The sequence below is a fragment of the Pongo pygmaeus genome, chromosome 1 (assembly GCF_028885625.2).
Source record: "Pongo pygmaeus isolate AG05252 chromosome 1, NHGRI_mPonPyg2-v2.0_pri, whole genome shotgun sequence".
In the NCBI taxonomy this organism is placed as follows: domain Eukaryota; kingdom Metazoa; phylum Chordata; class Mammalia; order Primates; family Hominidae; genus Pongo; species Pongo pygmaeus.
In genome coordinates, this window is record NC_072373.2 from 24,504,855 (window position 1) to 24,526,486 (window position 21,632).

General features: G+C 35.5%; 1 protein-coding gene across 2 annotated transcripts in view; it reads right to left on the reverse strand.

Annotated features, from left to right (window-relative positions):
• The window catches only part of DNAH14 (dynein axonemal heavy chain 14), a 510,612-nt gene that overhangs the window by 339,652 nt on the left and 149,328 nt on the right, over window positions 1-21,632 (reverse strand). For both annotated transcript variants that reach the window (XM_063672417.1, XM_054474368.2), the window contains exons 18-21: window positions 17,808-18,149; window positions 16,922-17,291; window positions 14,902-15,092; window positions 11,852-12,097 (exon numbers count right to left, since the gene is read on the reverse strand). In XM_063672417.1, coding sequence (XP_063528487.1) covers window positions 11,852-12,097; window positions 14,902-15,092; window positions 16,922-17,291; window positions 17,808-18,149 — 1,149 coding nt within the window. The remainder of the gene's footprint in view (window positions 1-11,851; window positions 12,098-14,901; window positions 15,093-16,921; window positions 17,292-17,807; window positions 18,150-21,632) is intronic.

A 21,632-nucleotide genomic window follows, 5' to 3' on the forward strand; every position in this document is an offset into this window, starting at 1 on the left:
TGAGATTGATCCATATTGTTACACATATCAATAGTTCATTCCCTTTTTCTGTATAACTTTTAGGTTCAGGAGTACATGTACAGGTTATACAAGTAAATTGCATGTCACGGGGATTTGGTATACAGATTATTTTGTTACCCAGGTAATAACATAGCACACAATAGGTAGCTTTTTAATCCTCACCCTTCTCCCACCCTCCACCTTCAAGTAGGCCCCAGTGTCTGTTGTTCCATTCTTCGTGTCCATGTATACTCAATGTTTAGCTCCCATTTATGAGTGAGAACATGTGATATTTGGTTTACTGTTCCTGTCTTAGTTTGCTTAGGAAAATGACCTCCATCTCCATCCAAGATGTTACAAAGAATATGATCTCATTCTTCTTTTATGGCTGCATAGTATCCCTTGGGGTATATGTACCACATTTTCTTTATCCAGTCTACTGTTGATGGGCATTTAGGTTAATTCCACGTCTTTGCTATTGTGAATAGTGCTGTGATGAACATAAGCGTGCATGTGTCTTTATGATAGAACAATTTTATATTCCTTTGGGTACATACTCAATAATGGGATTGCTAGGTTGAATGGTAGTTCTGTTTTAGGTACTTGGAGAAATCACCACACTAATTTACATCCCCATCAGCAATGTATAAGTATTCCCTTTTCTCTGCAACCTCACCGGCATCTGTTATTTTTTGACCTTTTAATAATGGCCATTCTGACTGGTGTGAGACGGTATCTTATTATGGTTTTGATTTGTATTTCTCTCATGATTAGTGATGAGAAATTTTTCATATGCTTGTTGGCCATGTGTATGTCTTCTTTTGAAAAGTGTTTGTTCGTGTCCTTTACCCACTTTTTAATGGGGTTGTTGTTTGGTTTTTTTGGCCTGTAAATGTGTTTAAGTTCCTTATAGATTCTGGATATTATACCTTCATCAGATGCATAGTTTGCAAAAATTTTCTCCCATGCTATAGGTTGTCTGTTTACTCTGTTGATAGTGTTGTGTTTTTTGTTTTTTTTTGTTTTTTGTTTTTTTTTTTTTTTTTTGCTGTGCAGAAGCTCTCTAGTTTAATTAGGTCCCATTTGTCAATTTTTGTTTGTATTGCAACTGCTTTTGGTGACTTTGTTATGAAATCTTTGCCTTGGCCCCTAGAATGGTATTTCCTAGGTTATTTCCTAGGAAATGGTATTTCCTAGGTTATTTCCTAGGAAATGGTATTTCCTAGGTTATTTCCTAGGAAATGGTATTTCCTAGGTTATTTCCTAGGAAATGGTATTTCCTAGGTTATTTCCTAGGAAATGGTATTTCCTAGGTTATTTCCTAGGAAATGGTATTTCCTAGGTTATTTTCCGGGGCTTTTACAGATTTAGGTTTTACAGTTAAGTCTTTAATCCATGTTTAGTTGATTTTTGTATATGCCGAAAGGAAGGGTTCCAGTTTCAATCTTCTGCATATGGCTAGCCAGTTATTCCACTTATTCCATAGAATATAAAATTCTTCCCCTATGCCTTGTTTTTGTTAACTTTGTCAAAGATCAGATGGTCGTAGGTATGCGGCTTTATTTCTGGGCTCTCTATTCTGTTCACTGTTCTATGTGTCTGCTTTTGTACCAGTACCATGCTGTTGTGGTTACTATAGCCTTGAAGTATAGTTTGAAGTTAGGTGATGTAATGCCTCCAGCTTTGTTCTTTTGCTTAGTATTGACTTGGCTATTTGGGCTCTTTTTTGGTTCCATATGAATTTTAAAACATTTTTCTAATTCTGTGAAGAATGTCACTGGTAGCATGATAAGAACAGCACTGAATCTGTAAAACGCTTTGGGCAGTATGGCCATTTTAGTAATATTGATTCTTCCTATCCATGAGCATGGAATGGTTTCCTCTTTTGTGTCATCTCTGATTTCTTTGAGCAATGCTTTGTAATTCTTGTAAAGATGTTTCACTTTCCTGGTTTGCTGTATTCCTGGTATCATATTCTTTTTGTGACTATTGTGAATGGGACTGCATTCTTGATTTGGCTCTCAGGTTGGATGTTGTTGGTGTATAGAAATGCTACTGATTTTTGTACATTAATTTTGTATCCTGAAACTTTGCTGAAGTTGTTTATCAGATCTAGGAGCTTTTGTGCAGAAATTGTGGCATTTTCTAGGTATAGAATCACATGGTCTACAAACAGAGACAATTTGACTTCCTTTTTTCCTATTTGGATGTCTTTCATTTCTTTCTCTTCCCTAATTGCCCTGGCTAGAACTTCTAGCACCATGTTGAATAGGAGTGATGAGAGATAGCATCCTTTTCTTCTAGTCTTCAAGGGGAATGCTTCCAGCTTTTGCTTATACAGTATGATGTTGGCTGTGGGTTTGTCATATATGGCTTTTATCATTTTGTAGTATGTTCCTTGAAAGCCTAGCTTGTTGAGGGTTTTTAACATAAAGGAATGTTGAATTTTATCGAAAGCTTTTTCTGCATCTATTGAGATAATCATGTGATTTTTGTTTTTAGTTCTGTTTATGTAATGAATCACATTTATTCATTTGTGTATGCTGAACCAACTTTGCATCCCAGGATAAAGTCTGCTTCATCAGAGTGGCTTAGATTTTTTGATGTGCTGCTGGGTTCAGTTTGCTAGTATTTTTATGTGCATGTTTGTCAAGGATATTGGCCTGAAGTATTTTTTCATTGTGTTCTGCCAGGTTTTGGTATCAGGATGATTCTGGCATCACAGAATGAGTCAGGGAGGAGTCCCTCCTCCTGAACTTTTCGGAATCATTTCAGTAGGAATGGTACCAGCTCCTTTATACATGTGGTAGAATTTGGCTGTGATCTATTCTTGAGCTTTTTATTACAGATTCAATTTTGGAACTCATTACTGGTCTGTTCAATTATTCAATTTCTTCCTGGATCAGTCTTTGGAGGTTGTATGCACCCAGAAATTCATCTTTCTTCTAGTGTTTCCAGTCTGTGTGCATAGCGGTGTTCATAGTAGTATCTAAAGGTTTCTTCTATTTCTGTCAGATCAGTGGTAATGTCCCCTTTGTCATTTATAATTGTGTTTATTTGGATCTTCTCTATTTTTTCTTATGATTGTAGCTAGACGTCTATGTATCTTAATTTTTTCAAATTACCAACTCCTCAACTCAGTCTTTTGGATGGCTTTCCACATCTCAATTTCCTTCAGTTCAGCTCTGGTTTTGGTCATTTATTATCTTCTCCTAGCTTTGGGGTTGGTTTGCTCTTGTTTCTCTAATTCCTCTAGTTGTGTTGTTAGGTTGTTAATTTGAGCTCTTTCTTTTTCATGTGGGAGTTTAGTGCTATAAACTTCCCTGTTAACACTACATTAGCTGTATCCCAGAGATTCTGGTATGTTGTATATTTGTTCTCATTAGTTTCAAAGAATTTCTTTTCTTAAATTTTATTTTATTATTATTATACTTTAAGTTTTAGGGTACATGTACACAATGTGCAGGTTAGTTACATATGTATACATGTGCCATGCTGGTGTGCTGCACCCATTAACTCGTCATTTAGCATTAGGTATATCTCCTAATGCTATCCCTCCCCCCTCCCCCCACCCCACAACAGTCCCCAGAGTGTGATGTTCCCCTTCCTGTGTCCATGTGTTCTTATTGTTCAATTCCCACCTATGAGTGAGAACATGCGGTGTTTGGTTTTTTGTCCTTACGATAGTTTACTGAGAATGATGATTTCCAGTTTCATCCATGTCCTTACAAAGGACGTGAACTCATCATTTTTTATGGCTGCATAGTATTCCATGGTGTATATGTGCCACATTTTCTTAATCCAGTCTATGGTTGTTGGACATCTGGGTTAGTTCCAAGTCTGCTATTGTGAATAGTGCCACAATAAACATACGTGTGCATGTGTCTTTACAGCAGCATGATTTATAGTCCTTTGGGTATATACCCAGTAATGGGATGGCTGGGTCAAATGGTATTTCTAGTTCTAGATCCCTGAGGAATCGTCACACTGACTTCCACAATGGTTGAACTAGTTTACAGCCCCACCAACAGTGTAAAAGTGTTCCTATTTCTCCACATCCTCTCTAGCACCTGTTGTTTCCTGACTTTTTAATGATCGCCATTCTAACTGGTGTGAGATGGTATCTCACTGTGGTTTTGATTTGCATTTCTCCGATGGCCAGTGATGGTGAGCATTTTTTCATGTGTTTTTTTGGCTGCATAAATGTCTTCTTTTGAGAAGTGTCTGTTCATGTCCTCCGCCCACTTTTTGATGGGGTTGTTTGTTTTTTTCTTGTAAATTTGTTGGAGTTCATTGTAGATTCTGGATATTAGCCCTTTGTCAGATGAGTAGGTTGTGAAAATTTTCTCCCATTCTGTATGTTGCCTGTTCACTCTGATGGTAGTTTCTTTTGCTGTGCAGAAGCTCTTTAGTTTAATTAGATCCCATTTGTCAATTTTGGCTTTTGTTGCCATTGCTTTTGGTGTTTTAGACATGAAGTCCTTGCCCATGCCTATGTCCTGAATGGTAATGCCTAGGTTTTCTTCTAGGGTTTTTATGGTTTTAGATCTAACGTTTAAGTCTTTAATCCATCTTGAATTCATTTTTGTATAAGGTGTAAGGAAGGGATCCAGTTTCAGCTTTCTACATATGGCTAGCCAGTTTTCCCAGCACCATTTATTAAATAGGGAATCCTTTCCCCATTGCTTGTTTTTCTCAGGTTTGTCAAAGATCAGATGATTTCTCTCTTAATTTCATTATTTACCCAATAGTCATTCAGGATCAGGTTATTCAATTTCCACGTAATTGTATGGTTTTGAGAAATTTTCTTAGTATTGATTTCTATTTTTATTGCACTGTGGACTGAGTGTGGTTGGTATGATTTAACTATTTTAAATTTGCTGAGAATTGTTTTATGTGCCATGTACATATGAGAAGATTCTGTTGTTTTGGGGTGAAAAGTTCTGCAGATTTCTATTAGGTCCATTTGATCAAGTGCAAAGTTCAGGTCCTGAATATCTTTGTTAATTTTCTGCCTCAATAATCTAATACTGTCAGCAGGGCATTGAATTCTCTCACTATTATTGTGTCAATATCTAAGTCTCTTCCTAGGTCTTTAAGAACTTGCTTTATAAATCTGGGTGCTCCTGTGTTGGGTGCACATATATTTAGAATAGTTAGGTCTTCCTGTTGAATTGAACCCTTTACCATTATGTAAAGCCCTTCTTTGTCTTTTTTGATCTTTGTTGGTTTTAAAAGTTGCTTTTGTCTGAAATTAGAATACCAACCCCTGCTTTTTTGTTTACTGTTTTCTTGGTAGATTTTTCTCCATCCTTTTCTTTGACCCTATAATGTCATTGCAGTTAAGATGGGTCTCTTGAAGACAGTACGTTATTGGGTCTTATTTATCCAACTTACCACTCTTTGCCTTTTAATAGGGGTAGACTGTTTACATTCAAGGTTAGTAGTGATATGTGTACATTTGATTCTGTCATTGTGTTGTTAGCTGGGTATTATTCAGACTTGATTGTGTAGTTGCTTTATAGTGGCAATGGTCTATGTATTTAAGTGTGTATTTTAATGATCAGTAGTAGTCTTTCCTTTTCTTATTTAGCACTCCCTTCAGGACCTCTTTTAAGGCAGGTTTAGTGGTAACAAATTCCCTCAGCATTTGCTTGTCTGAAAATGATCTTATTTCTCCTTTGCTTATGAAATCTAATTTGGCTGGATATGCAAATATTGGTTGGAATTTCTATTTTGTAAGAATTCTGAATATAGGCCTCAATCTCTTTTGGCTTGTAGGGTTTCTACTGAAAGGTCTGCTCTTAACCTGATAGGGTTTCCTTTGTAGAGCTGCCCCTTCTCTCTAGCTGCCTTTATTTTTTCTTTTTTCCAACTTGGAGAATCTGACGATTATGTGTCTTGGAAATGGTCATCTTGTATTGTATCTCACAGGGGTTCTCTGTGTTTCCTGAATTTGAGTGTTGGCCTCTAGTAAAGTTGAAGAAATTTTCATGAACAATATACTGAAATATGTTTTCTAAGTTGTTTTCTTTCTCTCCCTCTCAGGAACACCAATGAATCATAGATTTGATTTCTTTACATAATCCTATATTTCTTGAAGGTTTTGTTCACTCTTAATCTTTTTTGGTTATTTTTAATTTCCTTTTTAATGCTAAGTAGTATTCTAAAGTATATGTATACATGTATGATAATGCTTATCACTTACCTGTTGTACACTTGGGCTGTTTCCAGTTTTTACTGTTACTAATAAAGCTGTTATGAACATTCCATTTACAAGTCTTTCTATAAACCTAGCTTTCCTTTCTCTTGGGTAAATATCTAGGAGTGAAATAACTGGATCATAAGACAGATGTATTTTTAACTTTTTAAGTGCTTGTAACATTTTACATTCTGTACAGCAGTGTGTGAGAGTTCTAATTCCTGAACATCCACACCAACACTTGGGATGATCTTTCATTAGTCATTTCTTAAGGCGTGTAGTGGTATCTCATGATAGTACCATCTCCCTAATGCAGTTAAGCATCTTTTAATGTGTTTCTTTTCCATTCATATATCCACTTTGGTAAAGTCTCTATTTTAATATTTTGCCCATCTCTTTACAGGATTGTTTTGTTTTCTTATCACTGAATTTTGAGAGTTCTTTATATATTCTGGATACAAGTCCTTTATCAGATGTATGCTTTACAAATATTTTCTCCCAGTTTCTGGTTTATATTTTTATTCACTTAAAAGTGTCTTTATAGGAGCATAAATTTTTAATTTTGATGAAATCTAATACATAAATTTTCCTTCTATGGATAGTGCTTTTGGCGCCATATTGAAGAAATCTGCCTAAAGCAAGGTCACAAAAATATCTCTTATGTTTTTCTCAAAGTTTTATAGTTTTAGGTTTTGCATTTAGGTCCATAATCCTTTTATGTGTTAAATGTTGTGTATGTTGTAAGATGTGGCTTAAGGGTTTTTTGTTTGTTTTGCATATGATTGTTCAATTATGCTAGCACAATTCCTTTAAAAATTGGCTGTTTTTTCTCTGAATTATCTTTGCATATTTGTTGAAAATCAGTTGTCCATATGCATGTGGGTCTATTTCTGTACTCTCTCTTTCTTGTCTATCTTTAAACCAAAAAATACTGTTTTGATAACTGTGGCCTTATAATGAGCCTCTGAATAGGTAGTTTTAATCCTCCAACTTTGTTCTTCTTTTGTAAAATTGTTTACACTATTCTAGGACCTTTACATTTCCACAAGAATTGTAGAATCAGCTTGTCAATTTCTACAAGTAGTCTGCTAGGATTCTGATTAGGATTATATTGAATCTAGAGATCCATTTGGTGATATTTGACATCTTTATTAGGTCTTTCAATGGATGAACACAATGTATCTTCCATTTTTTTAAGTCTTCTTTCTCTCTGCAGGGTTTTGAAGCTTTTTTTGTGCAGATCTTATACATTTTTCTCAGGTTTATATATCTTATTTTTATGCTATTTCTCAATGCCAGTATACACAAAGAATTTGACTTTGTATACTAATCACGTATCCTGCAAACTTGCTAAAATAAGTTTTATTTAGTTTGTAAATTTTGTTTGATTTTTTTACATAGGTAATCATGTCATCTGAATACAAATAATATTTTACTTCTTCTTTTTCAATCTGGACATCTTTTATTTCTCTTTCTTACTTCAGTACACTGGCTGGAAACTCCAGTAAAATGCAGAATAGAATTGGTAAGGGAGAACATCCTTATTTCATCTTAGGGGAAAAGTGTTCAGTCTTTCACCATTAAGGACAATATGTTTTTCATAGATGTTCTTTATTCAGGATGTTATCTTCTATTCTTAATTTGTTGAGAGATATTTCAATCAGGAATGAATGTTGAATTCTGTAAAATTTTTTTTAACATGTACTGAGAATATCACCTGGTTTTTCTGTTTATGTTTAATATGGCAAATTATAGATTGATTTTTGAATGTTAAACCAACCTTGCATTTCTCAAATTAATCTCTCTTGTTAATAATACAACATTCTCTATATATTGATGGACTTGATTTGGAAATTTTTTTTAGAATGTTTGCATCTATATTTAAGAGGGCTATTGATTTCTAGTTTTTAAAAATTTTTTAAATATCTCCTTTCTAAATCTGTTTTCTTTTTCTTTTCTTTTCTTTTCTTTCTCTCTCTTTCTTTTTTTTTTTTTTTTTTTTTTTTTTTTGACGGAGTTTTGCTCTTGTTGCCCAGGCTGGAGGGCAAAGACACGATCTTGGCTCACTGCAACCTCTGCCTCCTGGGTTCAAGCGATTCTCCTGCCTCAGCCTTCCAAGTAGCTGGGATCACAGGCACCTGCCACCACACCCAGCTAATTTTTGTATTTTTAGTAGAGACAAGGTTTCACCATGTTGGCCAGGTTGGTCTCAAACTCCTGACTTCAGGTGATCCGCCCGCCTCGGCCTCCCACAGTGCTGGAATTACAGGCATGAGCCATCACACCCAGCCTGTTTTCTTATAATATCTTTGTCTTGCTTTGGTATCAGGGTAATACTGGCCTCATAGAATGTGTTAGGGAGGATTCCTTTCTCTACACTTTTCTGAAAAAGTTGGTGCATAACCGGTATTATTTTTTCCTTAAATGAAATTAAATTCCTTAAAAAGAAATAGCACAAGCCATCTGGGTCAAGACTATTCCTTGTAGGAAAGTTTTAAACTGTTTTTAACTACCAATTAAATATCTTTAGTACATATTATGGTTATTCCAGTTATCCATTTCTTCTTGAGCAAGCTTTAGTAATTTGCGTATTTTAAGGAATTTGTCCATTTCATCTAAGTAACTTAAATTTATTAACTTAAAAGTTGTTTTTAATATTTCAGTTTACCTTTTATATCTTCAGAATCCGTAGTAACGTCACCTCTTCTATTCCTAGTATTGGTCATTTGTCTATTTTCCCCACTGGTTTTGAGAAATTATGATGTTTCTTGTGCTTAGAATTTATTGAGTGTAAATCTATGTCTTTATGGTTTTCAAAACATTTGGAAAATTTCTGGTCATTATTTTCTCAGTATTTTTTTCTGTTTCTCCCTCTCACTCCTCCTCTTGGGGAACTCCAATTATTTGTCTAGTAGGTTGCCTGAAGCTTTCCCACAGCTCACTGATGCTCTTTTCATTTTTAACATTTCTCTTTCTCCCTATGTTTCATATGGAATCATTTCCAATGTTATATTTTTAAATTCACCAATCTTTTCTTCTGTCCTGTTTAATCTGTGTTAATTTCATCCAATGTATTTTTCACTTCAGACATTGTAGTTTTCATCTCCAGAAGTTTAATTTTGGTCCTTTTTATATTTTTACCTCTCTACTTGACTTTTTAACATATGGAATAAATTTATAACCATTTTAATGTCCTTTTCTCTATTTTAATAACTGTGTCAGTTCAGATTCAATTTCCATTGGTTAAGTTTTCATCATGAGTTCTATTTTTGGTTCTTTTTTGCATGTCTACTAATCCTTGATGGCATTCTAGAAATTGTACATTTTATCTTATTGGGTACTGGATATTATTATATTCCTATAGTCTTGAGCTTTGTTCTGGGTGCAGTTAAATTACTTACAGTTTCATCATTTTAGGTCTTGCTTTTAAGATCTGTTAGGGAGGACAGGAGCAACATTTAATTCAGGACTAGTTATTCCATATTACTGTGGCAAGACTCTTTGAGTGCTTATGAATTATGAGGTTTTCTGTTGACCATGCATATAGGCACTATTCCCAGCCTTGTGTGAGCACCACGCATTGTTCCCTCTAATTTTCTCAAGTAGTTGTTTCCCTGACCTCTGGCAGTTTCACGTATCATTGATTGGGTCTGCTGAATGCTTGTGTAGGGGCCTGCCACAAATCTATGAAGATCCTGTCTCCGCAGCTTTATCTTTCCTGGTGGTTTATCCTAAATACTGTAGCCTCCATTGGTTCTCCAGACCTTCAACATCATCTCCTCATATCAGAAGTCTGCTAGGCTCTGCCTGTACTCCTCCCCATCTCCCTTCTCCAAGGTCTGGAAACTCAAGGAAATAAGTTGGTAGAATTACAGGGCTTACCTTGTTTGTTTCTCATCTCTCAGGGATCCTTGTCCTTCACCGCCTGATGTCCAGTGTCCCGAAGACCATTGTTCCATATATTTTGTCTAGTCTGATTTGGCTACTTCAGGCAAGCTGGTGCTGTGGTTTGAATGTCCCCTCCAAAACCCATATTGAAACTCAATTGCCATTGTAACAGTGGTGACATGTGGGGCCTTTAAGAGGTTATTAGATCATGAGGGCTCTGCCCTAACGAATAGATTAGTGCCATGATCACAGGGGTGGATTAGTTATTGTGGGAATTCAGCCCCCTTTCTCTATCCATCTTGTGCTTTCACTTGCCCTTCTGCCTGTACCATAGGATAATAATGTAGCACAAAGGCCCTGTCCAGATGCCAGCCCCATGCTCTTGGACTTCCCGGCCTCCAGAACCATAAGCCAAATACATTTCTTTTCTTCATAAATCATCCAGTGTGTGGTATTGTTAAGGCAACACTAAGTGGACTAAGACAGATGGTAAATCTGGTCCTTATACTCCATCTCGCTTAGAAGCAGAAGGCTGTGTGTGTTTGTGTGTGTGTGTGTGTGTGGTGTTCTTTTCAGCTTCTTGAGTGTGCTTAATTTATCATTTATTAAATTCACTTTTCATTTTTAATGAAGGCATTTAATGCTTAAATATTCATTTTCATAGGGCTCTAGCCAATTGTGACAGGTTTGAAATGTGATTTTCTCCCGTTCCTTACTTTTAAGTTAAAAAAAGTTAGATTACATTTTCTGTATATTCTGATAGTTGCTTTTCAATTTCTATTGTGGGTGTGTTTTGTTTTGTCTGCCTTTTTTGCTGTTTTTCTGCCGTTCATTTTTTTTGTACTGCATGTGATGAAAGAATAAAGTCCATTTGGTTTTTTTTTTCTGTAATTTATTGAGTTTTCTCCCTCAAAGTTTCAATTAACTGACATTTTCCCTAAATATTACAAATAATGTGAGTTCCCTTGGTTGTGTATATACTCTCTCTCTCCCCATCTATTTATATAGATGCATGTATATATATGTGTGTGTATATGATTATGTTAATTTTGCTACTTACTATCTCTATATTATTACATGTCATGTTGAGTTTCTTGACATTTTAAAATAATTATTAGGGGCCAGGCGCGGTGGCTCACGCCTGTAATCCCAGCACTTTGGGAGGCCGAGGCGGGCAGATCATGAGGTCAGGAGACAAGACCATCCTGGCTAACACAGTGAAACCCCGCCTCTACTAAAAAAATACAAAAAATTATCTGGGCGTGGTGGCAGGCACCTGTAGTCCCAGCTACTCGGGAGGCTGAGGCAGGAGAATGGCGTGAACCCAGGAGGGGGAGCTTGCAGTGAGCCGAGACGGCACCACTGCACTCCAGCCTGGGCAACGGAGTGAGACTCTGTCTCAAAAAAAATAATAATAATAATAATAATTATTAGGTATATTACCACATGTAGGGTTGTACAGTGAGGGACTATTAGGGAACACTGTACACTGGTGATAAGTCATGGTTATAAGGTCATATTTTTCTATGATCTAAATTTATCTTTTCTGCCAAAATTAAACTTTGACATTTTCTCATGAACCATTAAGGCTTCCACAAAAAGCTATTTTTGGTATTCAAACTAGTAAATATTCAATGTAATTTTTATATAAGTATATGAATGATTTATACAATGCAAAGGCAAATTGTAGACTGCAAAAGATTGAAATAATAAATAAAACTACAGAAAAAGAAAACATTTTTCCTTTGCCATAATACTTACCTTAATGGGCCCAATGTGGGGAGATCCTTTAATTGTTGCAAGTATGACTTGAGACTCTTCTAACTGAGCTGATATGTCATCTATAGATGGAATTATGAAGATAGAGTAAATCTCTGTGTGGTGAAGAACTAAATGCAAAGGAGTAGTGTTCCAAAAATCAATAATCTTAAATAGCATTTTTTCAAGAGCAGCTTCATTAGTTGCTGAGGTTGACATATCATTTATTTCATTTTCATACTGAAACATCTAAAATGAACAAATTATTCTTTAGTATCCAGTATAGCAAATAATTCCTGATATGTCTAAAATGGAAATTTTAAATGCATGTTTTGAAAGGCACATCAAAAATATTGAAGACCTAATTCCAGTCAGGTTTATATACTTACCAGCAACTTCATGGTCTAACCTTCATGACATATCCCTTTGCACTTTAAAATCATCCTGTTTCACGTTTTTCATAATCAGTGAAAATTTCCAACTTTCCTCTGATTCTAGCCAGTTATAAAGAGTATATACCTTCTGTATACGGGTAGGTGGTATTATTTCCTTCAGCATTCTTTCCTCTGCCCTAATGCCAACTGCTCAATTACTTTGTGACACGCTTTTACTTATTGTTTTATCCCTGGTAGATAAAACTCTACCACCATTCCTATATGTCATCTCTATGGTGTTAAAGAATAATGCCCAATCCCTATGTTTTAGTAATGCAACTCAGTGGGGATTATGAATAGATATGACTAGTTTTCATCATTTCTCTTATATGCTTGCCAAAGATGAATTATAAGGATGGTGGGATCAGTTACTTCTTATGGCCTTAAGTAACAGCTTTGGGAAAGAAGCCTACCTTTTGACATAGATTATTCAGCCAAAGTCAGATAAGGAACTACAGAACCATCAAAGTTCGTGCCTAATGCTAACATTCTGAGATTGCTAAAAACTAAATCCAGCAGACACTGATAATGTGTCAAGCAAAATTTCAGTGAAGTGAATCTAGCCTTGTCAAGTCTTATGGTCAAAGTATGGGACCTGACTGACAAATAGTCAGATCTTCCAACTGACTTGATAATAGCTGAGTGGTTTCAGCTGAATCTTGATGATTGTAATTAATCATCTAACTTTATTATAAAGCATATGGCTTTCCAAAGTGAAAATTATCAACCATAAAATGATAGTGTTCATCATATGCATACCATTGAGCTCTTGCTCTTAATTTACTTCATGAAATGCTTTTCATGTGATAGGTTTTTCAGAGCCCGCACAACATCTTGGACAAAATGGTTGTCATATAACTGCAAGCCATCATACTTTATTCATTTAATAGAACTTCTAATATGACCTATCTTGGAAAGTTTTGCAGCATGACCACCACCTCTGGGTCAATTCTCCAAAATACAAGTTTTAATAAATGAAGGCTGAGTTTCTGGGCCAAATCCTGTCCATTTTGGCATCTACATTATACTGGATACATTGTCAAATTTCTACAGGATGGCCAAAACCATCCAGGAACTCTTAGAGTTCACTTGAAATTACCAGCTGATTGCCTCCTTGTCCCTTCTATTATTATAATTATCTTCAAGAAGAAGAAGGGGTTCCTCTAACTCCTCACTACAGTATTTCAAAGGCTGAAGACCTTGTTCACTTTTGTTCATATGTCAAACTGTCCTAATTGGGAACCTCTAAAAAATGCATGGGACTTCCTTTTTAAACTGTCTGTTCATATTAGACATGTAATAGCTCATTGGAACCCTTTGAGTTATTACAGGCCACCATCCCCATGTAGGCCACCAGCTGCTATCATATGTACCTATCTACCCTAACTTTTATAGCTTGCTGCTACATTTAGTCTGCAAAATTCTCACCCTTTATCTAACTTATCCAAGAATAGTTCCAATAACCCAAGACTGGATATAAAAATATCACTAAAATTGTGCTAGATTTTATGCATGCTGATTTGAAATAAATTCATCTGTTGGTATTTGCTCTTATGCTCTGACATCATCTAGCTATCTTGCTGAATTCCTCTTGGGCATGTATATCAGTTGGGCATGTATATCAGTTAGGAGGCTGTAAGATGAGATATTTAGATATGATGAGGATTATGAAAGAGAAGATTCAGAATTATTTCATGATTTTTAGTGTAAACTATTGGAAGAATGGAGCTACCATCAACTGAGATAAGAAACACAGAGGAAGAGCAGAATTTGGGAGATGGAGAATGAAAGGTGAATGTTTTTGACATGTTAATTTCGAGGTATTTCTTAGACATATAAGTGGAGATATTGAATAGGAGATTGCATATGTGAATTTGGAGTTCAGGAGAAAGTTGAGATTAGGGCTGGCGATATAAAATAATCTAATTTTTAAAAACAAAAGTTGTTTTTTAAAAAATTCTTCTTTTTAAATTCTTAAAAAAGGTGCCCATGTTCCTCATTACAACAGATCATTTAGTAGAGAATTATAGGTATAAAATATGTGTTTTGATTATATGTTGTCAGCCATGAAACACTAAACATAAATGAAGCTTATTGTAAGTTAGACATAAAAATAGAAAGTTTTTAATCATGGAAAAATTGAAAAAAGTATGTGTTTATAATAAAACTTGCATGGAAAGTCAAATAGTTGTTTATTATGCATTTTAAATATAATGTCAAGTTATATATATATGTTAAGGTAGGGCAATTCTTACATGCTCTTAATATATTTTCATTTTACATATAATGAATACAATAGTTTTGATATTTCCATTCCTATAAAATGTATTCTGTATAAATAGCACTGTTAAATAATAAAACACTAATTTTGTCATACATGAAAACCAGTATTACTGTTTTATAATCACCTAAATAATAATGGAATAATTAATAGCTTACCCAATATCTCCAATTAAACAATTTCCTGTCACCTATTATTCTACAAATGTACTACTATTTTCCCAGGCACTCTTATAAACTTCCTTTCCTAATTCCTATTCATTGTATATTTACTTGCCTATTTAAAATTGGCCCATCTGGTATTTCAACCTAATTTTTTTTAAAACCATTTTTATTTACCTTGAGAGCTAGAAGATTCTCTACTTTACAGTTTTTATCAAGCGGAACTGACTTCCCAATAATCTCCTGGAGAGTCTCCCAATGCCTTGGCTTGAGACAGGGATTTCCCAGAGCTATAATGATAGGCAGCTCTTGTTTAAACTCTGTTACCACTTGCTTAAGATGTGTTACCATATCGCTTTTAGGTAAACCTATAAATAACAATGGGTCAGTAGGCTTATAATATGTTCATTATATATATATATATATATATATAATTTTTATTGTTCATTATATTTTTTAACTAAATTGAGGAAATAAGATTTTTTCTTTAAAATTTGTTAAACACTACTTTATCAGTTATTAAACTATATTAAAATAACATGAAGTGGTGAGCTTTATTAACATCACCCTTCCATGAGAATCAACTATACATTAAAATAAAGAGAAATAGTTATAAGGACAGGTGACTAAAGCCCAACTATTGCAACCAAATTATCTTAGAAAATTTGATACCAGGAGTGGCCAGCTACCACAGGTTTCCCAGATTTTCACTGACATGATAAATATACAGACAAATGGGTACATATGCATGTGCACACACATACACACACACACACACACCACAAACATTCAGAAGACTGTCATAGATTCTGGGTATTTATTTATTTAATTAACATCTTAACATAGCAAGATGAGGTCTTGCTATGTTGCCCAGGCTGGTCTTAAACTCCTGGCCTCGAATGATCCACCCACCTCAGCCTCCCCAAGTGCTGTGATTACAGGCATGAGACACTGTACTCAGCTGGTTTGGGTTTTTTAAATTTTGGTAAATATGGAAGAACATCAAGGGAAAAAATATACCATCACTACAATTTCATTAAAAAATTCTTTAAAACCAAAATGTAGGAAATGTAGGTGACAGCTTTGCCACAGACCAGCACTAGTCTGTCCTCTGGCATTGACAAACCACTGAAGTACAGGATTCAAAACCTATGGAGTGGAAGGTTCAACTCTTACAACCTTTTTACTCAACTTATAAAATAAAGAGGAGGGGCCAAAGTTAGGGACTCAGGAGAACTGAAAACTTCACCCATACACTCAAAAAACCAATTTGTATATATGGGGCTTCTTTTATAAAGCCATATTAAATAGTAATATGTTTTTAAGACCTGATTAATAGAAGGTCAACAGTGTAACTTTAGTTTTTGCCAGTTTAGACTTTGGCAAACAGCAAGATTTTATCTGGGGAACCATGTAAAAGAAGGTGCCATCTAGTTGTTACTTTACTGTTCTCCGAAGCATGTATATAACAAAATATTGAGAGGGGATGCACACAATGAGTGTTATGTTAAAGCCTTGAGACTATGATTTGCCCCCAATTGTTCTCTTTTCTAAACTTTTGTGCTATTGTTATATTTCTTATGTAATTTTAAAACAAGTGAAATAAAGTGTTTTTCTGGCTTTTCTGGAGAAGAAATTTTAGCTTAAGGTATAGCTGAGCGATAGGGGAGGAGTCTTTAAAAAAAGCAAAGACATTCTCTTGGCCAGGTGAAACAAAATATCCCTTTTGGAAAGGATATGATCTTATAGAAATGCTCTCACAAAAACAGTATCTTTGTATTGGCAAGATTTCAAATTTGATAATTAAAATAAAATAAACCTCTAAAAATTACTCTTTAAGCTGTTTACCCACTGCCCAAAAGATAATGATTATGCAGATGGTCCTTTATCATCAAAACATCTCTGACCAGTGCCCTAAGAAGGGCCCTACTCAGGGTGAGGTAGCTGGGGTTCTATGCAGGGAACCAACTTTTAAAGGACATAAAAATTGTTAATTAGTTAATAAAACTTTTTTGACAAGGACTTAATCTCTTTTTTGCCTGAGTAAAATTCCTGCCTATACTCCTGTATTGTAGCTCTAGCCATAATGGTCAACCTGAGAATGGGTAAAGAAACAAGCCAAGGACAATGCTCTTGATGTCCAAAGGCCATTTGGTATATAGACCTAGGTAGGAAAATTTGAGAAACACATTTTTACCTTTTTCTAGTACCGAGATTATGTGCATCAGTTTTGAAACATCTCTCTGTACCGATTCTACATCAATACTTTGAAGAGAACTATTCCTCCATTCCCAAGAGGCTTGCCTCCACTCCTCTTGTGCTTCCCATAGTTTTTTCCTCAAAGTCAAGTCACATTCAATGTCAGAGATCTCTGAAAGCACAATCTGTGTAATTTCTTCCACATTAACAGAATGCATATGAGATTGAGAATCACTGAAACAATCCTGATAGCTTGAATATGCTTTAGCTTTGTTAGTTAAACTTGCAGCTTCCCCTGAGAGAGTCTGGATCATTTCCATTGCTGTTGACACTTGAGTACCAGCAGATAACAGAAGAGGAGTTCTTATCTAAAAAATAAGAGTAGGACTTTCTAAGAGAAATCAGTATGTCTAGAACATACTGTTTTACTGGCAGTGAAAGCATTTTAGTATATAATCTAGGCTTTTACCTGATAAGTGAGTGAAACCGGAACTACATTACCATTTGGCCCAGACAAAGATAAAGATTGGCCCAGAAAGATTTCAGGGGGTTTCAGTCCCTTTTATGCCATGAGCCCCATTTGGCAGTCTCTTGAAGCCTATGGTAAAAGTCACCAGCCATGCTGCTGTTTGTTGCCTACATTCATTCATAGTTGAGAAAATGCTAAGTTCCAGTTAGAAATTAGTGAAAACAGAGATGTAATTTTACTTCCCATTCAAGTTCACAAATCACCAAAATTCTGTCTGTGAATCCCAGTTTAAGAATACTTGTATTAAATTATTTAGCCAAAATTCCACTGAAAGCAAATACCCAAATGCCTGGACTTACGAGACTAAGATCAAGTTTTTAATAAAAAAAAATCCAAAAAAAACCTAAAAACTTACCTTGGCTTTTAAATTGCCAACATCAACACGCAGACCACTGATACATGCTTCCAAGTTATCTCTGAATTTAGTTATAGCAGTGTCTTTATTTATTTTATTTAACTTCATAGATGATTTTAGTTGATTAAACTTAAGAAGAAGAACTTGGAATATGGCAATTTGCTCTTCTGAAATATGGATCTGGTGATGCTTTACAACAGAATATAACTGAGAAATTGTTAAGAACTCTTTTTCTAATTTAGATATTTTTGAGGAAATTGCATTCAAAAAAATAAAATGCTCCACAAATTCTTCTATTTCAGTGGGATCACATTCCAGCTGCTGCAGTGATGATTCCACAACCTGAAATCAACATGTCAATTATAATTGCGTAATGACTTTTCACCATTTTGGAAGACTAATTACTCTTTTTAATTTCTCTGACTTATATAAGTCTAATTTCAGAAAATAATTAAAACATCATGTATTAGTCTGTTCTCACACTGCTATAAAGAACTACTTGAGACCGGGTAATTTGTGAAGAAAAGAGGTTTAATTGACTCACAGTTCCATAGGCTGCACAAGAAGCATGGCTGGGAGGCCTCAGGAAATCTACAATCATGGCAGAAGGTGAAAGGGAAGCAAGCACATCTTACCAAGGCAGAAAAGGGGGGAGAGAGAGAGAGAGAGAGAGACAGAGAGAGAGAATGGGGGGGTGCTACACACTTTCAAACAACTGGACCTCCTGAGAACTCTATCACGAGAACAGCAAGGGGGAAGTCCACCCCCATGATTCAATCACCTCTCACCAGTGCCCCCCCTCTTCAACATGTGGGGATTACAATTTGACATGAGATTTGGTTGGGGACACACAGCCAAACCATATCACATAATCTAGACATAATTCTAAGTGTTATTTAAGTACTGGGGCATTAACATGACCAAATCCTTCTATTGTTAACAAAAGGCACTTGAATGTATCCCACATATAAAATAGATGCTATTAAGACATAAAATAAGTAAGTTATGAATAACAAGTTTCAAGAAATGTAATACAAATGGCAAATTATGACTGAAATGTGAACGGTGCATAATAAATGCTACAACTTTTTGGGCATGTATGTGATAGGTTCTTTAGGTACATGATCATACTTTATTCAGATAGTATATTTGCGAATTAGGTATTTTTTCTAATTGCACAGGAGGAAACTGAGTCTCAGAGGGTTTATTATACAAGATCAGAAATGTAGTACATTACAGAACTGTGATTCAAACCCAAATTGATTCCAAATCCCATTATTTTCCACCATACTTACATCTATTATATTTATAACCATACTTTTCAAAAGTGTATATAAATTACTCCATAAAATGCTTGAAGTAATTGCATTTCTGTGCTGGAACTACAATTTTTTCATGTTTCAAGGGCTCTTAAGGAGTATGCCTGCATAATTTTATGTAATTTTGGTATGAAAGTCAGTTCAATTTTTAATCTTTACAGCCCTGAATTAATTTCACATATGTGTGTGTCTAATTTGATATTAAAATAAATGTTCATGCAAAAATCACAATACAAAAAAGTTTATAAGATGGAAAAGTTTATCAGATGGTCAACTATTATTCCATTACCCAGAGATTACCATTGTTAACCCATCAGAAATTTTATTATGGGGCATGTGTGTGTCTCTTTGCTGCAGAGTTTATATTAAGAGGCCTTAAAATCAGAGAAACTTATTTTCGAACCCAGCCTCAGTATTTACTAACTGCGTGAACCTAAGCAAATAGCTTTATTCTAATAAACTTATTGTCCTCATCTGTACTTTGGAGATCAAATAAAATAATTTAGTAATGGACTTACAGTGTACCTGGCATATGGAAAGTGCACCAAGAATGATCATGTCAGTAGACTGAGTAAGCATAACTATTTAGACTCCAATACAAATACTAATTAAATGCCCAAAAAATTTTAAAATACACATTTATATCACAAATAACCAAATAATTCCAATCTCATACAAACCAAGAGAATATAAAAAGGTAAAATATACCCAAACTTCATTTATGACACTAGTAACATATTGACACCAAAACCAGATAAGGATGGTAAAAGAAAATTATAGACCATTTTCAGTTATAAACATAAACACAAAAATCTTACAAATAATATGTAAGCTTGTGTATGCACATGCTGGTAAGGTAAATCTATCAATTTGGATGTGAGATTACCCTTAGAAAGTCAATTAATATAACTCCCCACAGAAAAAGATTAAAGGAAAACAACTGCAAGATTATCTCAATAGATGTAATGAATAAGCATTTGATAAAATTCATTTATAATAAAAACTCTTATCAAACTAAAAACAGAAAGTACTTTCTTATTGTTCAATTCCCACCTACGAGTGAGAATACGTGGTGTTTGGTTTTCTGTCCTTTTGATAGTTTGCTGAGAATGATGGTTTCCAGCTTGGACACAGGGCAGGGAACATCACACACCGGGGCCTGTTAGAGGGTGGGGAGCTGGGGGAGGGATAGCATTAGGAGAAATATTTAATGTAAATGATGAGTTTATGGGTGCAGCAAACCAACATGGCACATTTATACCTATGTATCAAACCTGCACGTTGTGCACATGTACCCTAGAACTTAAAAAAAAGAAAGTATTTTATTTAACTATACAAAGGGAAGCTACCAAAACCCTCAGGAAATATAAATACACCCAGGACAAGGAGCAGCCAGAAAGAGGATGAATAAACACAACTTTCAGAACAGATTATTTGAAAAACAGCTCAGAAACAATCTTCTGGAACCAAAACCTATCATTTTTCTTACCACAGAAATTTGGTTCATAGTGTCACTATGTGGGTCAGGAACTGTTTAAGTGCTTTGCAGATAATAATAGGGAGCAAGAAGGTGGAATAGTACTCTCCAGCAATCATACCCCTGTAGAAACATCAATTATAACAATTATCCATGTACAAAAGTACCTTCACAAGTGCTAAGGAAATCAAGTGAGAGATGACAATATCTGCATGTAGCATAGAAATAAGAAAAGGCACACTGAAGACAGTAGGAAGGACAATTTTATTCCAATACCAGGCCCATCACAGTAAAATTCAGCACCAGGCAGGGACCTATAACCCAGCTCCAAGCTGGTCCTCACAGATTGAGCCTCCAGACCCACCCTGGCACCAGACTATACCCCACAGTCCCATGTTTTGAAGCCTACATGTTGGACTCAATCTCTGGTTCTCCCCACTACCATGCCACCTTCAGTGGCCTTGGGTTCCAGACAGCCCTCCGTGGAAGACTAAGCCCAGTGACCCCAGCCTTTAAGCCCACCTAGCACCATACTACCCTTGGTAGTCACAAGCATTAGGCTGGCCCCCAGTCACAAGCTCAAGGCACATGCCAGCAGACCCAGTCAACAGGTTCACCCAAGTGGATCCAGGCCCCAGGCCTTCCCATCTGTTGACCCAGGCTGCAGACCAGCCAGCCTAAGTGCTCTAGCAGCAAACTGGCCCATGAACTATACCAGATGGCCTCACCAGAATCTCTGGATAGGCTGACTAGTAAAGGGCTTTCCCAGACAAAGCCAGTCTGCAAAGTATGTAATTAATAATTACCTGCTTCTTCAAATGCACAGACACCAAAGCATGGCCACAAGGATAAAAAATAATTAGGAAAACATGACATCACCAAAGGAACAAAATAAAGCACCCATCCCTGACCCTAAAGAAATAGAGTTGTATGAACTGACTGAGAAATAATTCACAATAACTTTTTTTTTTAGAGGTAGGGTCCCACTATGTTGCCTCTGAACTCCTAGACTCAATAACAACACCTTAA